This window comes from Panthera uncia, chromosome B4 (assembly GCF_023721935.1).
Source record: "Panthera uncia isolate 11264 chromosome B4, Puncia_PCG_1.0, whole genome shotgun sequence".
NCBI classification, from domain to species: Eukaryota; Metazoa; Chordata; class Mammalia; order Carnivora; family Felidae; genus Panthera; species Panthera uncia.
Genome location: NC_064809.1, coordinates 68,903,633 through 68,923,195, shown reverse-complemented (window position 1 = coordinate 68,923,195; position 19,563 = coordinate 68,903,633). Strand labels below are relative to the sequence as shown.

General features: G+C 36.6%; 1 protein-coding gene across 1 annotated transcript in view; it reads left to right on the top strand.

The window, feature by feature from the left end:
* Nucleotides 1-19,563, top strand: part of ADAMTS20 (ADAM metallopeptidase with thrombospondin type 1 motif 20) — a 177,174-nt gene that overhangs the window by 81,147 nt on the left and 76,464 nt on the right. The window contains exons 12-22 of the mRNA XM_049625325.1: nucleotides 775-920; nucleotides 2,200-2,381; nucleotides 2,480-2,620; nucleotides 4,874-4,987; nucleotides 6,999-7,094; nucleotides 10,251-10,417; nucleotides 10,566-10,695; nucleotides 16,238-16,364; nucleotides 18,092-18,302; nucleotides 18,452-18,616; nucleotides 19,074-19,238. Of these exons, the coding sequence (XP_049481282.1) occupies nucleotides 775-920; nucleotides 2,200-2,381; nucleotides 2,480-2,620; nucleotides 4,874-4,987; nucleotides 6,999-7,094; nucleotides 10,251-10,417; nucleotides 10,566-10,695; nucleotides 16,238-16,364; nucleotides 18,092-18,302; nucleotides 18,452-18,616; nucleotides 19,074-19,238 (1,644 nt within the window). The remainder of the gene's footprint in view (nucleotides 1-774; nucleotides 921-2,199; nucleotides 2,382-2,479; nucleotides 2,621-4,873; nucleotides 4,988-6,998; nucleotides 7,095-10,250; nucleotides 10,418-10,565; nucleotides 10,696-16,237; nucleotides 16,365-18,091; nucleotides 18,303-18,451; nucleotides 18,617-19,073; nucleotides 19,239-19,563) is intronic.

Below are 19,563 nucleotides of genomic sequence, written 5' to 3'. Positions count from 1 at the left end.
CTCTGGGCAGACAGCCACAATCCCCCGGCGGGGCTCGAACTCACGCACCATGAAATTATGATCTGAGTTTAAGTGGGTCGCTCAACTGACTGAGCCACCCAGGCACCCTTGGTTAGTTTTTATATATTAGAGACTGGAACAATGATGCTGTAGGAGAGAGGGGAGAATTGTTGCAGTGATGTTTGGAGCCAGTGATGTTTGAGATCAAGTGCACAGAGGGATTGACTTTGGCTAGGATCATGGATTTTTCATGTACCCTAACCGGTGGGAAGGTTGAGGACTGAGCACAGGTGCCCTTAGGTGGATAAAAGGAATAGTAGATAGTGAGCAGCTTCTCGTGTACATTTCCATTTTCTTGTTGAAAGTAAGAAAGTGATCATTGAGGCTTTGGATGAGATGAAGTAAACCGCTAAAAAAAGTGGGAGAGTGATACGTATCTTTGCATAAAAAACCAGAAGCATATATCTATATTGTATTAATAGTCACTTCTTTAAAGTTTTCATCTTACTGTGTTTTCCCTATACAAGTATTCCCTCCCCCAGTGAAACTCAACATTTTAAAGGCAAGGGAAATTTCCTTCTTTTTTGCATTCTACAGATCTTACTCAGCAGATATTCAGAAAATATTTGAGTGTCAAATGTAATCCCATTTCTGAATCAATATCTTTAAGTTGTGTGCATTTTCTCCACTGATATTTATGGTATTTAAATTACTGTGATATTGCAATTGGGTATGTATGAATCATTTCTTTGTGTATTTTTTTGTTTGTTTAAGCATTGCCACCACGGGCTATGTGTAAACAAAGAAATGGAAACACGTCCTGTAGATGGTGATTGGGGACCATGGGGACCTTACAGCTCTTGTTCAAGAACATGTGGAGGTGGAATCAAAAGCACAAGCAGGCTCTGTAATCACCCCGAGTATGTCTTTTTTATGTCACTGTAAATTAAGATTATCTCAAGGCACCAGAAAGTAAACATCAGTTTCATTCACTTCTATACTGGAGGAGGTCAGTCTGTAAGTTTCTGAGATTTAGAAAACTTCTGGAATACTTTGAGCCCTATTACCTTATATCTTGGTAGACTCAAACCTTTAAAAAATATATATATATTATTTATTTTAATAACAATATACATATAATTATTTAATAACTATTTAAAATTAATGATATATATAACTAATATATATAATTATATGTATTATATATAATATATATAAATATTTATATATTAACCAGCTTAATCTTTTAGAATATGAATTTAAGAGCTTTTTTCTGATTGAGATTACATTTGAGGAATAGTTGTAAAAATGAAATGACAGTAATATAAGGGCATTTTAATACTTACTGTGTTTCCATTGAAATCCTGGCTCCTTTAAGCTGTGTGTTGACTCTTCTGGATAAAATCTGTACCTTCATGACCAGTTGTTACTCTTTTGTGTAATTTGACATGTCATATTTTCTTTCTCTGCTTCTCATAGATGCATCAGTGTCTTTAGCTCAAATAAGTACTGAAGCATATGTTCCCCCTCCTCAAAATCTTTAAAAGAACATAGAGATTCCATAAAGATTTTTAAGTACTGTGTCTGTTGTTATGATAAATTGGTAAGCAATAAAGAATTTTTGATGCAGAGATGACAATACTCTGAAATGACTTCGATCATTGGAATTCCAGAATAGCTAAATTATGCTGGAAGTTTTCATATTTAAAAAATGCTGACAAAACGAATTTTTATTTTCCAGTGTAAGTTGAAATAGAGATGGATGGATATAGATAGCATGAAACTCATGGAAGTGAGCGATAAGTAGTATATACAAAACAATGATGCCTGGATATTTCTTTAACATGGTATATCTTGATTATCTTTGGTTCACTATGTTTGTTTTTTACCCCCCAAATGAACAAACCCTATTCTGAAATTTTAAACCAAATTCCCATCAGTTAGTTCCTTGTGAGTTAAGTCATGAATAAGCTATCATTGCTGCCCTCCAGACCACATGTCTATCTTAAGATGAATGTCTTTACAGTTCATTAGCCATACAATTGCTTAAAAGCCATGTAATATACTTCTGTTAAACAGGAAGTGTTAGTGGGACATAATTAGTTTTCCAGATCCCGGAACAGAATGGAACAGTTTGAGAAGTAAATGGCAGAAAGAATATTGTACTGATGTGCTTTAAAATGTAATGAATTTGACTAGGCCAAGAAACGGAGGAAAGTACTGTGTGGGCCGCAGGATGAAATTTCGATCATGTAATACTGATTCATGTCCAAAAGGCAAGCAAGACTTTCGAGAGAAGCAGTGCTCTGATTTTGATGGTAAACATTTCAACATCAATGGTCTTTCCCCTAATGTGAGGTGGCTTCCAAAATACAGTGGGAGTAAGTAGTTAGAATATTTTTTTGATGTAAAAATTTCTTGAGACCTAGGAACACACAGCTGTATTATTGTACACCAAAAATTTGACTTTTTCTTACAGTTGCCATAAAAGATCGCTGTAAACTCTATTGTCGGGTTGCTGGAACCACAAACTTCTACCAGTTGAGGGATAGGGTTGCCGATGGTACTCCTTGTGGAACTGAAACTAATGACATCTGTGTTCAAGGCCTGTGTCGGGTAGGTAACTTATATGTAAAATGACTTTGAGAATATTTTTCTTTTTCTGTAACCAAATATTACTTCTATAGCATCAGAGTACAGTTCTGGAATTATCATGAATTCCAGTGCAGTGCCCTTTAGTGATATCACCCTATCTTTAGGAATATGGTCAAGAGACTATTACTAAGGAATTCTCTGTCATCCAGAGTGACTCACAAAACATTAAGATAAGCTTGCTAAGGGGTGCCTGGGTGGCTTAGTAGGTTAAGTGTCCGACTTCAGCCTCAGGTCATGATCTTGTGGTTGGTAAGTTCAAGCCCTGTGTCAGGCTCTGTGCTGACAGCTCAGAGCCTGGAGCCTGCTTTGGATTCTGTGTCTCCTCCTCCTTCTGCCTTTCCTCGGGTTGTACTCTCTCTCTCTCTCTCTCTGTGTCTCTCAAAAATGAATAAATGTTAAAAAAAATTTTTTTTGAAAAGTTTGCTGGTTTTGTTTTGCTTGAGGTATGCGAAATCAAGATGAGGCATGAGATCGGCTTCTTCAAAAGATAGAAAATATTAGGACACAGGGTTGTAAAGTCCTTTTTGCTACTTGAAATGAGTCCCTCTCTGGTGACCCCTCCCCCATTGGTTAGTTGATGATACTCCCCCCTCCCTCTTTTCATCCTTGTCCTTCACTTCCCACGTGCATCCAACAGGCATTCACTGAGTATCTACTAAATACTGGATACTGTTCTAGTTACTACTCAAAGATAGTCCCAGGTTAGTAGGGGAGAGACATGTAAATAATTCAAATGCAGGACTTTGGGATCATGTACAGGGTGCCGTAGGGATCTTGAGGAAGGGATGTTGTGTGAGAAAAGGGTGTAAGTGATTCAGAGAACCCTTGTGGAGGGTGTGAGGCTTGAGCTAATTGAGAATGAGTAGGTTGTAGTAAAGGTGAGGAAGTAAGGGACCAGGGTTGGACATAGGGATTGGCTATTACATGCACTTCTTGTCTGAAGTCCTGAAGGTCCCTGGAAAGAATTTGGAGTTGAGTGAGAGATATGATTTGATCTGCATGTTAGAATCTTCATAATCCAATGGTTTAGGAGAGGATTGGAGATAGGTCAGCTGGTTAGGATTCTGGGTGAGAAGCAGATGAGACCCTGAATTAAAGCACATACATTACAGATGGTGATCTTAAAAAACAGTGGGTTTGAGAATTAGGATAATGAATTTGGTCTAAAGACTACAAATGTAATATGAACTCATTCTTTGGGTTAAAGCAGAACTTGAGAGGACCAATTTTCTGTTAGCCAAACATCTATTACCTACCAGTTACCTGGATGATAAAATGCTTTGCACTCAAAGGTCTGATGAGATGTTCAAAGAAAAGGAAAAAATAACCTGGAGGCTAGAAAAGGGGTACTCTGTGGCCTGAGAAATAGGTTTTATCTAAATTAGCAGGAAGTCCTATACAATGGAAAAACAATGATTATCTGAACTTATAGATGCAGATTACTTTCAGAAAATATCTGGTCAAAATTTGGGAAATACTCTGTGTATAAATTTGAGTAACCTCATGAAATTTTTTTTGATCATTAAATTTTAGGAGTATTCTAAAGAACAAAGAGTTGTTGCAGTGTCTGCAGAAGACAGTATCTGCATAGAGAACTGTGCTTGTTCTTAACCCCTGGATCAAACCATTCACTCTCACCTTTATCAAATCACTCATTCTTTACATAAACACATTCTTTACATAAACTTATTTTGCTGGTTATTAATTTTGGAGAAGTAAATTTTCAAATGTACTCTATTCCCAGAGTTCTAAGATTTTGAGTTAAAAAAAAAATCACAAAAAACATCCTGTTAGTTATTTTAAATGTGTTCCTTAAATCAGATTTTTTTTGTTGTTTCTTTGAATTAATTTCTTTAAAAAGTGGCTTAAATGGATGGTGGACATAAGAATTATTGTCCATGTTTGTTACAACACAGATTCCTAGTTTTTACCTCCAAGGATTTTTAATTCAGAAAATCTGGGATCTGCCTTTTTAAATGCCATCCCGTGTGATTTTGATGCAGGAGGTATGTGGATGACCCTTTGAACCTTTTTTTTCAACCATGTGAAAAGGTGTGTGAAAATATTGATGTATAACAAAATCAATAGATCCTCTGAAAAATCCTATTGTATCGAATCACCTATTAATTGAAAGAGTACTTGTGAAAAGTTTGTAAGGCATCATGCTTATAATGAGTCATTTTTATAATCTTGGTTGTAATGGTTATTTTGAAGCAAGCTGGCTGTGATCATGTGTTAAACTCCAAGGCCAGGAGAGACAAATGTGGAGTGTGTGGTGGGGATAATTCTTCATGCCGGACAATGGCAGGTGTCTTCAACAGTGCTCATTATGGTAAGCTATGTATTTTTCTAATTTTCCCTCATATGTGATGTAAAAATGGAATATAATCAATTTCACTTCTCTTTAAAATTAGTAGGAGAATATATCATATTTTCTATTCTGAGACTTTGCTAGGACAATCTTTTCCTTTTTATGGTAGCAAATGTAGTTCTGTAGAATTTTCTTTGCAAAATGAAAAATGTATTTTTTACAGTTTATCAGCCTTAAATTGTGTTCAAACAGTTTAGTATGAATTGCTTCAATTAAAGCAGTATAATTTAAAACCAACACTTTGTTTTTATCCGTATGAAAAGTATAGTACATTTTACACTCGGGTGATGCTTATGAATCTCAATCACTAGATTTGACGTTATTTTTGTGGTTAAGATCCATTATTTTATAGGAGCCATACACATTTGATGCAGTTAAAAATGGCACATTTATCAGTTTGGTCTGTATCCACTGAAAAACAATTTTTTTTTTGTAGAAAACCACATGTACCACATTAGTATCAAATATATAGCCTTGCCAAAATTGTATTATGAATTAATCAGTTTGCAAATGGAAAAAGATGTTAAATTCATTTGTACAGTTGTAGCCTTTGTCACATTTCTGCCCCCTGGTGGTAGCCTTTGCCTTTCACATTTGCAATACCTAGAAATTGCTTTGTTGAAAAACGATAACTGCAAAGACCTGAGTAGTGGTGGTAGTAGGAATATTTAATAGTGAAAAAATTAATTAAAAATGTGTCTGGTAGGCTGTTGACATAAAACCAATATGCATGTAGTGTATGTAGTTTTAGACCGTTTATCACTTTATTTTTAAAATCTGATCCCCTAAAGGGAAATAGATAAAGGTGCTCTAAAAACATGCAAGGTACTCTATCAGGGCTACAAACTTAATCTTTGATTTTTATCTTCTTTTCATTTTGAGAGAGAGCATGTGCAAGCACATGTGGGGCAGGGGCAGAGAGAGGGGAGAGAGAATCCCATGCAGGCTTTGCACTGCCAGTGGGAGCCTGATGCTGGGCTCGAACTCCTGAACTGTGAAATCATGACCTGAGCCAAAACCAAGAGTCAAACACTAAACGAACTGAGCCACTCAGATAGATGCCCCAAATTTAATCTCTTAAGACTTCCTAATTTTGTTCCATATTTAACAAAGTTAGTATATGAGAAAAATCACAAGTTTTAATCCATGTATTAAATAGAAAAACTAATAAGGAAAAGGAACCACTTATAATAATCACTAGAGCAAAATTAATGGCTCACTTTAAACCCGAGAGTATTTGGAAAACTATGTAGTAGCAATGTTTATGGTGTAGGGAAAACACTTCTTAATATACACTATTTCCTCATCTTTTGAGCAGTGCCAGTATTGTTAAATTTGATCTCATAAAGTAGAAATATTTTAATTTCCTTAAAATAAACGTTTTACTTCTGCCATGATAATGTATTAGTAGACTTTTAAGAATAATGTAACATTTTGGAGGTAGCTACAGAAATTCCTGCTTACAGTAGAAACTAAATGCTTAAAAAAATGTTATTAACTTTATTTTGCTGTTCACTGAATCTCTGTGTAAACATAGAGCAATGAGCAACTATTTTCATCTCTTCCAGATTTTTGAATAGCATTTGAAACCCCGATTTTTTTTCCCATTAGAAAATAGAAAATCCAAAAGTATTCGTCAAATTTAAAAATGAATGTGTTCTAAATATCTCAGGAACTAGAATCCTAATTTCCATTCTCATTCTACATTCAGAATTTTAGAAGAAAAATTAGGAAGTGTACTTTAAGATTCCAAATTCAGGATATTTCTACACAACAGTGTTTTCTCAATCCTTAGTAATTTGTGGTTTTCTACAAAAAAAAAAAAAAAAAAAGATTCCAAAAGAATAAACACTGTATCATTTTTTGAAGATGAAATTAAGTCTGACTATACTATTCAGATTTTTCAGTCATTCAGTAATAGCCTCTGGGCCATCAGCTTGTGAAAATTAACACGCATAAAATTATATTGCAGGTTATAATGTTGTTGTCAAGATTCCCGCAGGAGCAACAAACATTGATATTCTTCAGCACAGCTATTCTGGAAAACCAGAAGATGACAATTACCTTGGTAAACATTTCTAGTAAACAGCAGCCAATATGTGATTTGTGTGCAATTTCATGGAGGTCTGCGGTTGATGGGAATTCTTGGAAGGCAAGAAGAGCCCCTTGCGCAAACAGGCATTTCAGTTCATACTCAGCTCAAGTCATCTGACTCCCTGAATGTTTTCCTCTTGAGTTATATGCTAGATCTTCTTTTATAGAGTGCGCACACAAATGGGGGAGAGAGGCAAAGGGAAAGAGACCATCATAAGCAGGTGCCATGCTCAGCCCAAAACCCAAAGTGGCGCTCCATCCTACAACATGAGGATCGTGACCTGCGCTGAAATCGAGTCAAACACTAACTTGACTGAGCCACCATAAGGCTCCTTAGATCTTACTGTTACAGACACTGAACAAAATTCTGAAAAATTTGCTTTATCCCCATAAGAGTGTTTTATATAACCAAAGGTTATATTCAGTTAAAGTTGCATGTATATTTAGAATATAAAGATTCCAAATTCAGGATATTTCTACACAACAGTGTTTTCTGTTAGATTTAGAATATAAAATCTTTTTATCTAAAATTATAGACTTCTTTGGGGTTAAATGTTCTTTAAAGAGTTTCGTTGAATGTTTTAACCATGTATCAAAAGTACTTAGAGACTTGAAAAAAAAAAAACTTCTGTTAAAGCAAGACTGAGAATTGATTTCAGACTTTTAAATGTTAATAAATATAGTCACAGTATGTTGTCCTTCAACTACTTACAGGGTATAAACTTTGTTGTTTATTTTTGGAAATTAGCTTTTGGCTTTAAAGAATTTCGCTTAGGCCCAAAGAAAAGAATGCTTTACAAATCCTTTATCTTCTGTCTGGGAGATACCTTAATATTGACTTACCCTAATTCACCATGCTGGAATTAAGGGATGGTATAGAGCTGATACCGAAAGTATCTGTTTCACAATAATGTGAAATACTGGCCCAAGTTATCACTGCTTAGAAGTAGGAATCTGAATCTATAATGAAGAGCTTACCTCAGGACTTAAATTGACATTATAAAGTAAATGCAAAGGGAACAAGTGCTTCATGGATGCAGATTTTCCTTTTGAGTTAATGAAAAAATTTTACAATTAGAGGTGGTAGTTGTATAACATTGTGAATATAATGCCATTGAATTGCTCAATTTAAAATGGTTAATTTTAGAGACGCTTGGGTGGCTCAGTTGGTTAAGTGTCCAACTTCGGCTCGGGTCATGATCTCATGGTTCATGGGTTCAAGCCCCGCATCGGGCTCTGTGCTGAGCTCTTGCTCAGAGCCTGGAGCCTGCTTCAGATTCTGTGTCTCCTTCTCTCCTGCCCCTCCTCCACTTGCACTCTGTCTCACTCTGTTTTTGAAAAAAAAATAAATGTAAAAAATATATATATATAATGGTTAATTTTATGTTCAATCGATTTCCCCTTTGTAAAAAATGCAAACAAAATTTTTCAAAGAAAATCAAACCTAAATATTTTGATATTTTCCTTTTTCATTTTGTTGCATTTCTTTTCCTTTGCCAAAAATAGTACCTAGGTGCATGTACATAGATATATATGCAACCATATTGTAGATATTTAATATGCGGCTCTTAGGTTCCAAATGTAGATATTTGTATCTTCCTAGGAATGGACAACATGTTCTGCCCAAGTTTAAAAACCAGAAATGTTTACCAATAAGGTATCGATATACTTTATAATAGAGGTACTAATGGGACTGTCAGTCTAACTTGAGCAAATAGGTGAAATTATTAGAAGGGATTTGGAAGCATATTTATAAAATCAGCTTTGGTAACCAAAAGTAGTAAAATGTATGTTTTTTTTTTCTCAGTAAATTTTATTTCCCTTAATTATAATATGACTGAAAGTTCTGTAAATAGGCCTATGCACTTTGGATAAAGTACAAACTCATTAGAGGAATTTTCATTATAGAGGATATGTCTAGAGCTTTACTGGTTTTTCATTGGACTCAGGAAAATATGAAGACAGTCATTGTAGTCCATACTATGGACTATAGTCCAAATTTATTTGGCAATAATCCCTTCAAGATTGCTTTGTCCAGGGGTGTTGTATTCATTAAGAAGTCTAGCCCTCGGTAACTTGTGTGCTTTGGGTAAGGTTCTCTGGAGGGCCACACAGATGTTTTCTGGAAAGCTTATTGTTCTACTGGAAAGTATATAAGTAAAGGAAGCAAAATAGTGCTTGATTAGTACGGAGTTTTTATTAGCATAACACTTGAAATATTAGACATCCTCTTGAAAATTAAAAAACACAGCGCTTTACAACTTACACGTTTCTACAAACATTTTCTATATTTGATCCTGATTCAAAAGACTGTGAAGTAGGAATTAATATTCCTGGTGCAGTTAGGAAACTAAGCAACTGGTTTGTCCAAGATCACATAGAACCATATGAATATAAACCCATTGTTCTCAGGCCAAATTTGGTTCATCTTACTACCCTACTACTGTGGACACCGGGCCAGTTTAGATTTTAAAAGTAACTAATTGTGAGTATATACTATACTACTTTATGTACAAATATATAGTGGATAAATATACACATACACGTATTTGATATGCTTATATTAACACCTCAATGGGAATGAGAACACGGGGCATGAACAGAAGGGGAGATAGGAGTATTCTGGAAAGCAGTCATGTACGTGTGTCAGTAGCCATAGTGCCTCTCCATGAAAAAGATCCAGACATTTATATAGAGAATAGTATGGCCATTGGATGGCCTTTTAGAATATAGACCCCTAGAATTTTATAGCTTTGTACATTTTTTCCAAGACAAGTATAAATGGAACACTGCAGCAGTCTAGATGTTCTTTCTTGCCTCACCATCCATGACCAAAACTGATTGAGCTGATGTGTCTTCTGGGTCTATGATTTCTGTTTTCCTTCTTCCTCTATGTCCCCTCTAAAACTGCAGGCCTCATGAAAGATCTTCTCAGGGTGAATTTAATATCCTAAACTGATAGGCTATAGTTTTTCCCTAAGTATGAATTAGATAACATATTACAGTAAAATAAAATTTGTTTTACAAATTAATTTACATTAATTTCAGAAAAGGACTTGAATTTTAAAGTTTAAATACTGTGCTGTTGACTGTACTGTTTTTCTATTTCATGGGTGCTATTCTTTTACAGCATTATCTGACACTCAGGGGAATTTTCTTTTAAACGGGAATTTTGTTGTAAGTATGTCAAAAAAAGAAATCAACATACAAGGAGCTATTTTTGAATACAGTGGTTCAAACAGCTCAATTGAAAGAATTAATAGTACTGATCGGCTGGAGGAAGAAATTGTTCTGCAGGTAAATTCTCAGGGGTCCTTAATAAGACTTAGTTTTAATCCCGTTAGTAAGTTGATGGTTAAGGGCTTTGCGTTTATTAAATATAATAATGATGTCTTTCAAGAATATATTTTTATGAATTAATTATATGCTCCTGTGTATTTTTGAGGTTTTGTGTGTGGGTAATTTATACAACCCTGATGTACGATATTCCTTCAATATCCCTGTGGAAGAGAAGAGCAACCTATTCGCTTGGGATCCGCATGGACCATGGCAAGACTGTACCAAGATGTGTCAAGGTACCCTGGAATTAAGTAAAGGAAGCAGAAGTGTGTGTATGCTCATATAACTTGGGATACTTTGGGGGCTTTCTGCCTCTGGAATTCCCCAACTGTCTACACACACACACACCCACCCACACCCACACCCACACCCACACACACACCATCATGAAGACACACAAAGGTTTCTTTTATCTCTGACTTTTCTCCCCACTCATTCTTATACTTAACAGCCTTTTCTATCTCTACCTTTTCAGGCATTTTCTCTTACTGCATTTTTTCATTCTTTCTCTGTCACAAGAAATTTCTCTAACTTGTACATTCATGCCCCCCTTATTGATGGAGGATACATTCCAAAAGACCTCCACTAGATGCTTGAAACTGAGGATGGTATCTAACCTCTTATGTGCTATGTTTTTTTTTTTCCTATACATACATACCTATGATAAAGGTTAATCTATAAATTAGGCACAGTAAGAGATTAACACTAACTGGCAATAAAATTGAACAATTACAACAATATACATTTGACTCTTGAACAACACACAAATAAGGAGTACCAACACCCATGCGGTTAAAAATTGATATATAACTCTTGACTACTAATTTTAACTAATACGTTACTCTTCACTGGAAGCTTTACTGATAACAAGCAGTTGATTAACATGTATTTTGTATGTTGCATGTATTATATGCTGTAGTTTCACAGTAAAGTAAACTGAAGGAAAGAATGTTAAAATCATAAGAGAAAATACATTTATGGTACGGTAATGTATTTATCAAAAAAAAAAAAAAAAAGTGAACGGAGCCATACAGTTCAAGCCTATATTGATCAAGGGTTACCTGTACTTAAAAGTTCTGTGAATGTTGTTGCAAACTTTATTGTACTGTACTCCCCCTCCTTGTGGTGATGTAAGGTGATAAAATGCTTTTGTGATGGGATGGAAGTGAGGTGAATGCTGTAGGCTTTGTGACAGCATTAGGCTATACTGACCCTTGCCAAGGTACATTAGAAGGTGGATCATCTTCTGGACCACAGTTGACTGCAGGTGACTCAAAGTACAGAGAGCAAAACCACAGATGAGGGGTAGTATTGTATATGGTTTCCCTCTCCTCCACTCCCCTCCATACACTCTCCTAATAACCTGTCTCCTTCCAGTGTTAGGGGTCTGATATTCTTCCGTTCCTCTGTCTTCCTTCCATGAACACAGGGAAATATATTTTGTACTGATGGCATGAATCCCTGAAAGAGGAATAGTTTGAAATGGGAAAGCCAGGGGCATTTACAGTAGGGAAAGAAAATGAAGAGTGGGGTCTTTGGGAAATCTGTAATCGTGTATACTTAATGGTGTAATACTTTAAAAATCAGTTAAATTTGAGGGACTACTTTGTTTCAAAGTAAGACCCCAGTCCTGCATTCAAGTTTTACCTTCTGGTGGATGAAACCAGCACGAGTAGATTTTCTTGGCTTACAGTAGTGAATGTAATGTGACAGGTATGCACAGAGAGCCACAGGAAAGGTGGAGCAGGCTGTGAGGAGATTCAGCCTGAAGGTGCAGGGAAATTTGATGCACTGGAAAGTAGTTCTCACGGGGCCTAGAGAAGAGGTTTGAGAATTTAGGGGAGCAGTGATTCAGAGGAGGGGGGTTCTTAGAACCATATGGAAATGAGCTGAAATAAGGTGGGTTGCCAGAGGCAGTAGCCATAGAGGTGATGGGAATGTGAGGGACACACTAACAAACTGACCTCAAGGTACCGAGGAAATGGTGGTGTCCTCTTCAGAAAAAAATCACAGACATGGTCCTGTGATGCTAGGATAGTGGTACTCAGAATGCTTGCACGGGAACAGATGTTTTTGTCAGGACAACGTCTCCGGAGGGAGGCTGCTGTAGATGGTGCAAGACTGACTAGGATAAACACTGGAAGGAGGAAAAATAGTAACACAGGAGGAGACGTTGATTTTGACAGAGGGACCCTAGATTTCCTTACAGAAGGGAATGGAGATTTGGGAAGCGGGGAACGGCATTGCAGCACCCACTAGGCATGCTGGGCTGTGGCAGTAGATATGGGGAGCTAGGAACAAGCACAAACATCAGGTGAGTGAAGGAACCTTCTAAAGTGGCGGGGGGAGGGACATACCAAGTAAAGAACAGCAAGCTCCAAATGGAAGGTTCGACAAGACCTGATGAAATGGTTTGGGACTCTGAACTGCACAGTGGTCTCTTAAATAATTTTGTGCTAGAGGGGAAAAGCTATTAGTTGATTTGCCACATAGCGTACTATGATGATATTCCCTCTTTATGTGTAACTTTTTAGTTTGTCTAAAATGAAATTCCTTCAGTCTTTTCTGTGTATGGAATGTCCTCTGTTCCCAGACTTTGTGAGAGCTATAAATTTCATTTTCATATTTTCAAGTACATAACTTAATCTGTCAGTTTCAATTATCCTGTACTTTTTCATCTGTTATTGTGGCCCTCTTTTCTCTTGCTCTAATTTGGTTGTGTTGCTTTTAGTCCTGATACATGGCTACCCTCTTGAACTTCTGCTTCATTATTTTTCTGGGATTCTCTTTTACTTTGTGTTGGATTCCTGGTTTTCTAAATCCCATGCATTCTTTTACTTCCCACTGGTGGAACATATTCCTCAGGATATTCTTGGGAAACAGAGACTGTTGTTTTTTGTTGTGGTGGTGGTGTGGTGTTATGGTGTTTTTTTGTTTTTGTTTTGTTTTTGTTTTGAGACCTTTCTTATCTGAAAGTACCATTATTCTCCTTTCACATTTGATCAGTAGTTTGGGATAAATTGTAAGTTAGATGATTGTCCTTTAGAATTTTGACAGTCATCTTTTCTGATTGCCTGTGTTTCTATGTGACACTTTCCACTGTGGTAGTTTTGTGGCTCCTCTCTAATTCTAGTGGTATGAAGTTTCGGGACAATTGGCCTTGATGTTGGTGTTTTTTTTCATCTATTTTCCTAGGTCATTAGGATGGCATTCACATTTGGAAATGGATTCTTTGACTTGAGAAATTTTACTGCATAATTTCTTTGATAATTTCCTCACATTAAATTTTCTCCTCTACTTTTCTGAAATGTGTATATTTTGGACATTCAATCTCCTCGACTGATCTGAATTTACGTGGTTAATGTTTTTGCTCATAACCTCTTGATTTTGTTTCATAAATGTGTCATATCTGTGTCTCTGACCATATTAATCATAGTCTTTAAATTTTCTCTCTGACCTGTTTCATTTTAGCCTTTGTTTTTATTTTGGTCTCTTTTGTGTTAGTGGATTTCCTGAAATGCCTGCTGATACTTTGCTGTTGATATTTAAGGCTAAAATGCTACAAGTTCTGTGTTGGTCAGACAAGTCAAGTAAGACCTCATTATAGAGTAATGGATCACAAAATGACCCTTTCATGTGTCATTGGGGGAGAAGCCCCACATGTCATTGTCAGTTGATTTTGGGGGGGCTAAAGAGCCTCTCAAGAGAGGAATCTTTTCATCTTCAAATGGTCAGCAGGGAGACTGTGGAACCATAAATCTGGCTCGATGCTGGAGGGAAATGGAAAGAAAGATTCCAGTAGGCCTGGTTCTCCTCATTCACTATGGAGACTTTTACTTAATTCCCCCTTTGTGGGCACAGTGCTTCACCAACTTCCCTAAGCTATGTCTGTGTCCTTAGGTTCACCTCTCTAGAGCTTTGCTACCCAATAGGGTAGCCACCAGCCAAATGTAGCTCACCCATTGAAATGTGGTATAAGTGTGAAATGCCAATGGATTTTGAGAACTCAGTATGAAAAAGCTGTAAAATATATTGTAGTTTTCATATTCATAAAATGATATTTTAGATACTTGAAGCTAAACATAAATTTTCATTTCGCCTATGTCTTTTTACTTTATTTAACGTGACTACTAGAAAATGTGAAATCACACACATGGCTCACATTCTGTTTTTATTGGACAGTGCCACTCTTAACTAGAAGGGTAGGGGGTCTAACTGTTCTTTGTAAATACTTTTCAATCAGTTCTCCATTTTTTTCAGGCCTACCCCTCACACATTCACCTCTTCAGAGGAACTTAGTGTTTTCAATTCCTGGGATTTTCTTTTATTCTTTGGCATGAATGGTTAGTTTCTTTATTCATTTGTCCCCTCCATAGGCTTAAGTTTCAGCTTTCTTGGCTCTGTTAGTTGTATCCATCTACTTTTCATATTTAAAATTTGCTTTTCTTGCCTACTGTTTCTTTTTTTAATCTTTTTGTTCTTTTAGGTTAGTGCCTTTTCAAAATTCCTTATGGTTATTTCAGATGGTATTTAGGAAGGAATAAAGATAAACATGTGTGTTCATGTTTAGCTAACAGGAAGCATACAGTTGAACTTTGATGAAACAGAAACTTGATCGTGTCACTGACTGCTGAAAGTCTTCCTGTCTCTGCATTGCAGAAAGTGTAAAGTTCTGTCTACTCGGACCCATTATATCTCTTCTTAGTTTGCTTTTTCTCTGGTTATACTGCATACAACGAACCAGCAAATCCAATGGCTCTGAAAACCAAAAGTTTATTTCTTGCTCATGCTGTGTTTTAGCTGCTAATTGGCTATGACTCTTCTTAGCTTGGTATCTACATCCATGTCATTTTTAACTTAAGACCACCTTTTTAGGGCAGTTTTGGGTTTATAGAAAAATTGAGCAGAAAGTATAGAAAATTCACAAATTTTCACCTCCTCCCTCCCTGCAGTTCATCTATAAACATCTTGAATTAATGTGGCACATTTGTTACAATTGATGCATACTTAAAGTTCCATAGTTTACATTAGGGTTCACTCTGTGTTGTGCATATTATGGGTTCTGACAAATTTTTAATGGTGTGTAGCCACTATTACAGTATCATGAAGAATACTTTAAGTGCCCTAAAAATCCCTCCATGCCCCCTCAAACTTGGCAACCAGTGGTCTTTTTATTGTCCATGTCTTTTCATTCATGATTCCGGGCTGAAAGATCACCCCACCTGGGGAAGGCTGTTTTAGAGACAGAAAAGGGAAAGTGAGCTGGGCAGAAACATATTATGGCTTTTAGCGCTTCTGCTTACAAGTGGAAAGGTCACAGACTTTTGCAGCTGGTTGGCATAAGCCAGTGTCCATGAACAAGGAAGTATATTCCTCCCAAAGGCAGTTATAACATTGTAGCAAGTGGAGATGTACAATTTTCTTCTAGGAAAAGGAAAGCAAATAATGGGGGACAGCAATGTACTACGTAGCATCATTGCCAACCCTGACCACTCATTTCTCCACTAACAACCACTCCAGCCATCTCTAATGCATTTCTTTCTCCTCCACACGTGGCCTGCCCTCCTTAAGTTTCTTTACTAAGCAAACTTTCAGTCTTCAGGAATGACTCTAGAAAGTCATTCCTGACTAAAATGCTAGTCTATCCTGTTGGATTTTTTTTTTTTTTTTCTTTCTTAGCTAAATCCTTCAGGCTGTTAGCAGAATTAAATAATCCTACAACATCTGCTTAAGAGAATTTTTCCTTTGATTTCTAATTTTCCTTTGACAATGGCCAAGGTCTTCATAGAAGAAAAATTGCCTGCATTCGGAAGAGTGATCATATGGTGGTTTCTGATCAGAGATGTGACCACTTACCACTTCCATTGTTTGTGACTGAAAGGTGCAATACAGACTGTGAACTAAGGTAAAAAAAAAAAAAAATGTGTAATATAATCGGTGTATGTGTAAAGTAACCAAGTTAAAATCCATAAGTGAACTAAGACGTAAAGCATCTAAAGCATCTAGTGCAGTGCCTGCTTGAATGGCCAGGTATGTTAATGTCTATCCTTTGTCCCAGCTAATACAAAATTACAGGCTCGATAACTTACTGTGAAACTTGGCAAGTGAAACTTGGCAGTTTATTCATAGTATTTGATGAATACCTCAAACTTCTATCTAGGAAATGGAAACAAATTTATAAAATAAATATATAAGTAAACTCTAATCTTAAAATCTGTGGTTTGAAGATCTGAAACAATAAGTTTTGTAGAATGATGGTGAACTCATGAGCCAATAAACTTTTAAAGTTTGAGGATTAAAGAATTAGTAGATTGGTTCCTCAATCTTCCCAATATTTTGTCCATTAAACATTAACAAATGTGATCCTACATTATGGGGCAGGGGAGTTTCCGCTTCTAAATTTCCTGTCTTTTGCGGGAGAGGGGCATATTGGTCTTCCGTAAAGCTAAGAACAACCCCGTTTAGCGAGTGACCATTAAGATTCAGGGGTGGCCAAAACCTCTTGTTCAGCAAGAATGGTAATTTTTGTATATGTTGTTTAAAGACATAGTGGAAAGAACTGCTTGAAGAAATCTCATCCACTCGTGGAGTGAAGCACCAGGTAATCCTTGAGGTGCTACTGGGAATTGAACTCTGTGAACTCTATGCTTCATTATACTGGTGCACCCATATTGCTGGATAGATGGCTAGACTATATATAATTGGGATAGTTTGGCTAAAACTAGCAGATTCTTACTTGCAGAAAAAAAGGTTTCTCTGCAGACCTGTCTAAAAACAGAGTACAAGAATGAGAAATGCGATATGCTTTACAAAAACCTAGTTTCCCAACTTCTAAAGGCTTTGTCTTACTGATAGAGTCAGATTCCCAGATATTCCCTGATCATTTTGAGTGATTGCATAGTGAGATTCTACCTGATGAGTTAAATATATTCAGTCTTAAACCTGCCACTAAGTAATTGGGTAATCTTGATCTAGACCAGTTGTTGGCAAAGGTTTTTTGGGAAAGCTTGGGGTTTCTTGGACCTACCTCCCAAACCACCACCAAAAGTCAGAATGAAGTCACCAGCTATAGTGCTGGCTCCCTATCTCCAGCTTTAACCAGACAACCTCCATTTTTATATATTTAGAGAGTTAGATTTTATTCGTGGGGAAAATGATTTTTATCAAAAGTTCAGCATTTCTACCATGTGAACACATATCCCTAAGCCTCATTTTCTCATCTATAAAAATTGAAGTTTGGGTTTATGTTAGAATTTTTCATCTAAATTAATGATATATCAAGTATCTTCAGGTGGCTTGTTCATCAATTCTAACCATTTTAAAAAATGTATGCAAGAGTTTCTCTGAATCCATTTTTTAAAAAATTTTTTTCTAACGTTTATTTTTGAGACAGAGACAGAGCATGAACAGGGGAGGGTCAGAGAGAGAGGGAGACACAGAATCCAAAACAGGCTCCAGTCTCTGAGCTGTCAGCACAGAGCCCGATGCGGGGCTCAAACTCACAGACTGTGAGATCATGACCTGAGCTGAAATCAGACACCTAACCGACTGAGCCACCCAGGCGCCCCTGACTCCATTTTTTTAAACTGCATTAATTAGCATCCCTGAGTAAAATAACCTCCTTTTTTCTAGGTGGCACATCATTGGCAAAAGTGAATGCTCATCCCATTGTGGTCAAGGATATAGGTCCTTAGATGTTCACTGCATGAAGTATTCCATTCATAAAGGACAGACTGTTCCAGTAGATGACCACTACTGTGGTGACCAACTTAAACCTCCCACACGAGAACCCTGCCATGGTGACTGTGTCTTAACAAGATGGCATTATTCAGAATGGTCCCAGGTACAAATAACCAGTATTACTTAAGAAAAGTTGCCTCTCTTTTCTTATTAAAAATTTGTTATTTAATTATTTAGTTATTATTAAAATATATTTTTGTTAAAATCTTCATTCTTCCCATAGGTCACACTGTTTTCGTTTTGTTTTGTCAGTGTTCTAGGAGTTGTGGAGGAGGGGAAAGGTCTCGAGAATCTTACTGTATAAATAACTTTGGCCACCGTCTTGCTAACAGAGAATGCCAAGAGCTTCCTCGCGTGACGACAGAGAATTGCAATGAATTTTCCTGCCCCAGTTGGGCTACTAGTGAGTGGAGTGAGGTAACATTAAAAAGATGAGGCTAAGAACTGTTAAAATTTTCTACAGGAAAGCTTTGTGCTCGAAGGCTTTAAAGAACTCAAAAGTAATTTGTTCTTGCTCTATAAATGTATTATCAAGGCAATCACAAATTAATGGTTCTTAAATTATTTAAATCATATACTATCTGGCAACGGTAACATTAGTGTTGAATGTCTAACCATTTTCATAAGAAAGTCCCAGTGTTGACAGTACCCTGAGATATTTACATAACCTAAGGTTTAGTACCTTTTTCTAGAACAAATGGACAGCTGCAGTGGGATTGAGGTGGCTGATGTTACTTGCTGAATATCTCTGGAGCAGTGAAGGGAAACTGTCCTTAGAATGGTCTTTCAAGTACATATCAATGTGTGAATTGATCTTTTTTTTTTTTTAGGTATTTGTGTTAACTAATATTGAAAATAATCACCTGTATTTCAGTGTCATGTTACATGTGGAAAAGGAACAAAACAGCGGCAGGTGTGGTGTCAGCTGAATGAAGACCACTTGAGTGATGGTCTCTGCAATCCAAGCACCAAACCTGAGTCTCTAAGGCCGTGTGAGCTTCATGCGTGTGCTTCCTGGCAAGTCGGACCGTGGGGTTCTGTGAGTATATGAGAAGGATTTTCCTGGTTGAATTCATCTTTATAGAATAGCACAAAAATTATGGTGTCTTTACTCTTTCAATGGATGCAGCTAAATTTGGGTTGGCTTCTTGGAAAAATACCCTTAAAATGTGAACTGTTATCTACACAATTTTTTTTAGTGCCAGTTTCGCTGTGATAAATAGTTCAGCTTTGCTTTTGATTTCACTTGTTCACTAAAATGCTGCAAATTTATTCTTCAGCTTTGTTTAAATTCTAAATATTTTCATTGTCTGTGTCTTAAATTATCTTTACTGCATTTAGATAGAGTTAAGTTTTGTTGTTCA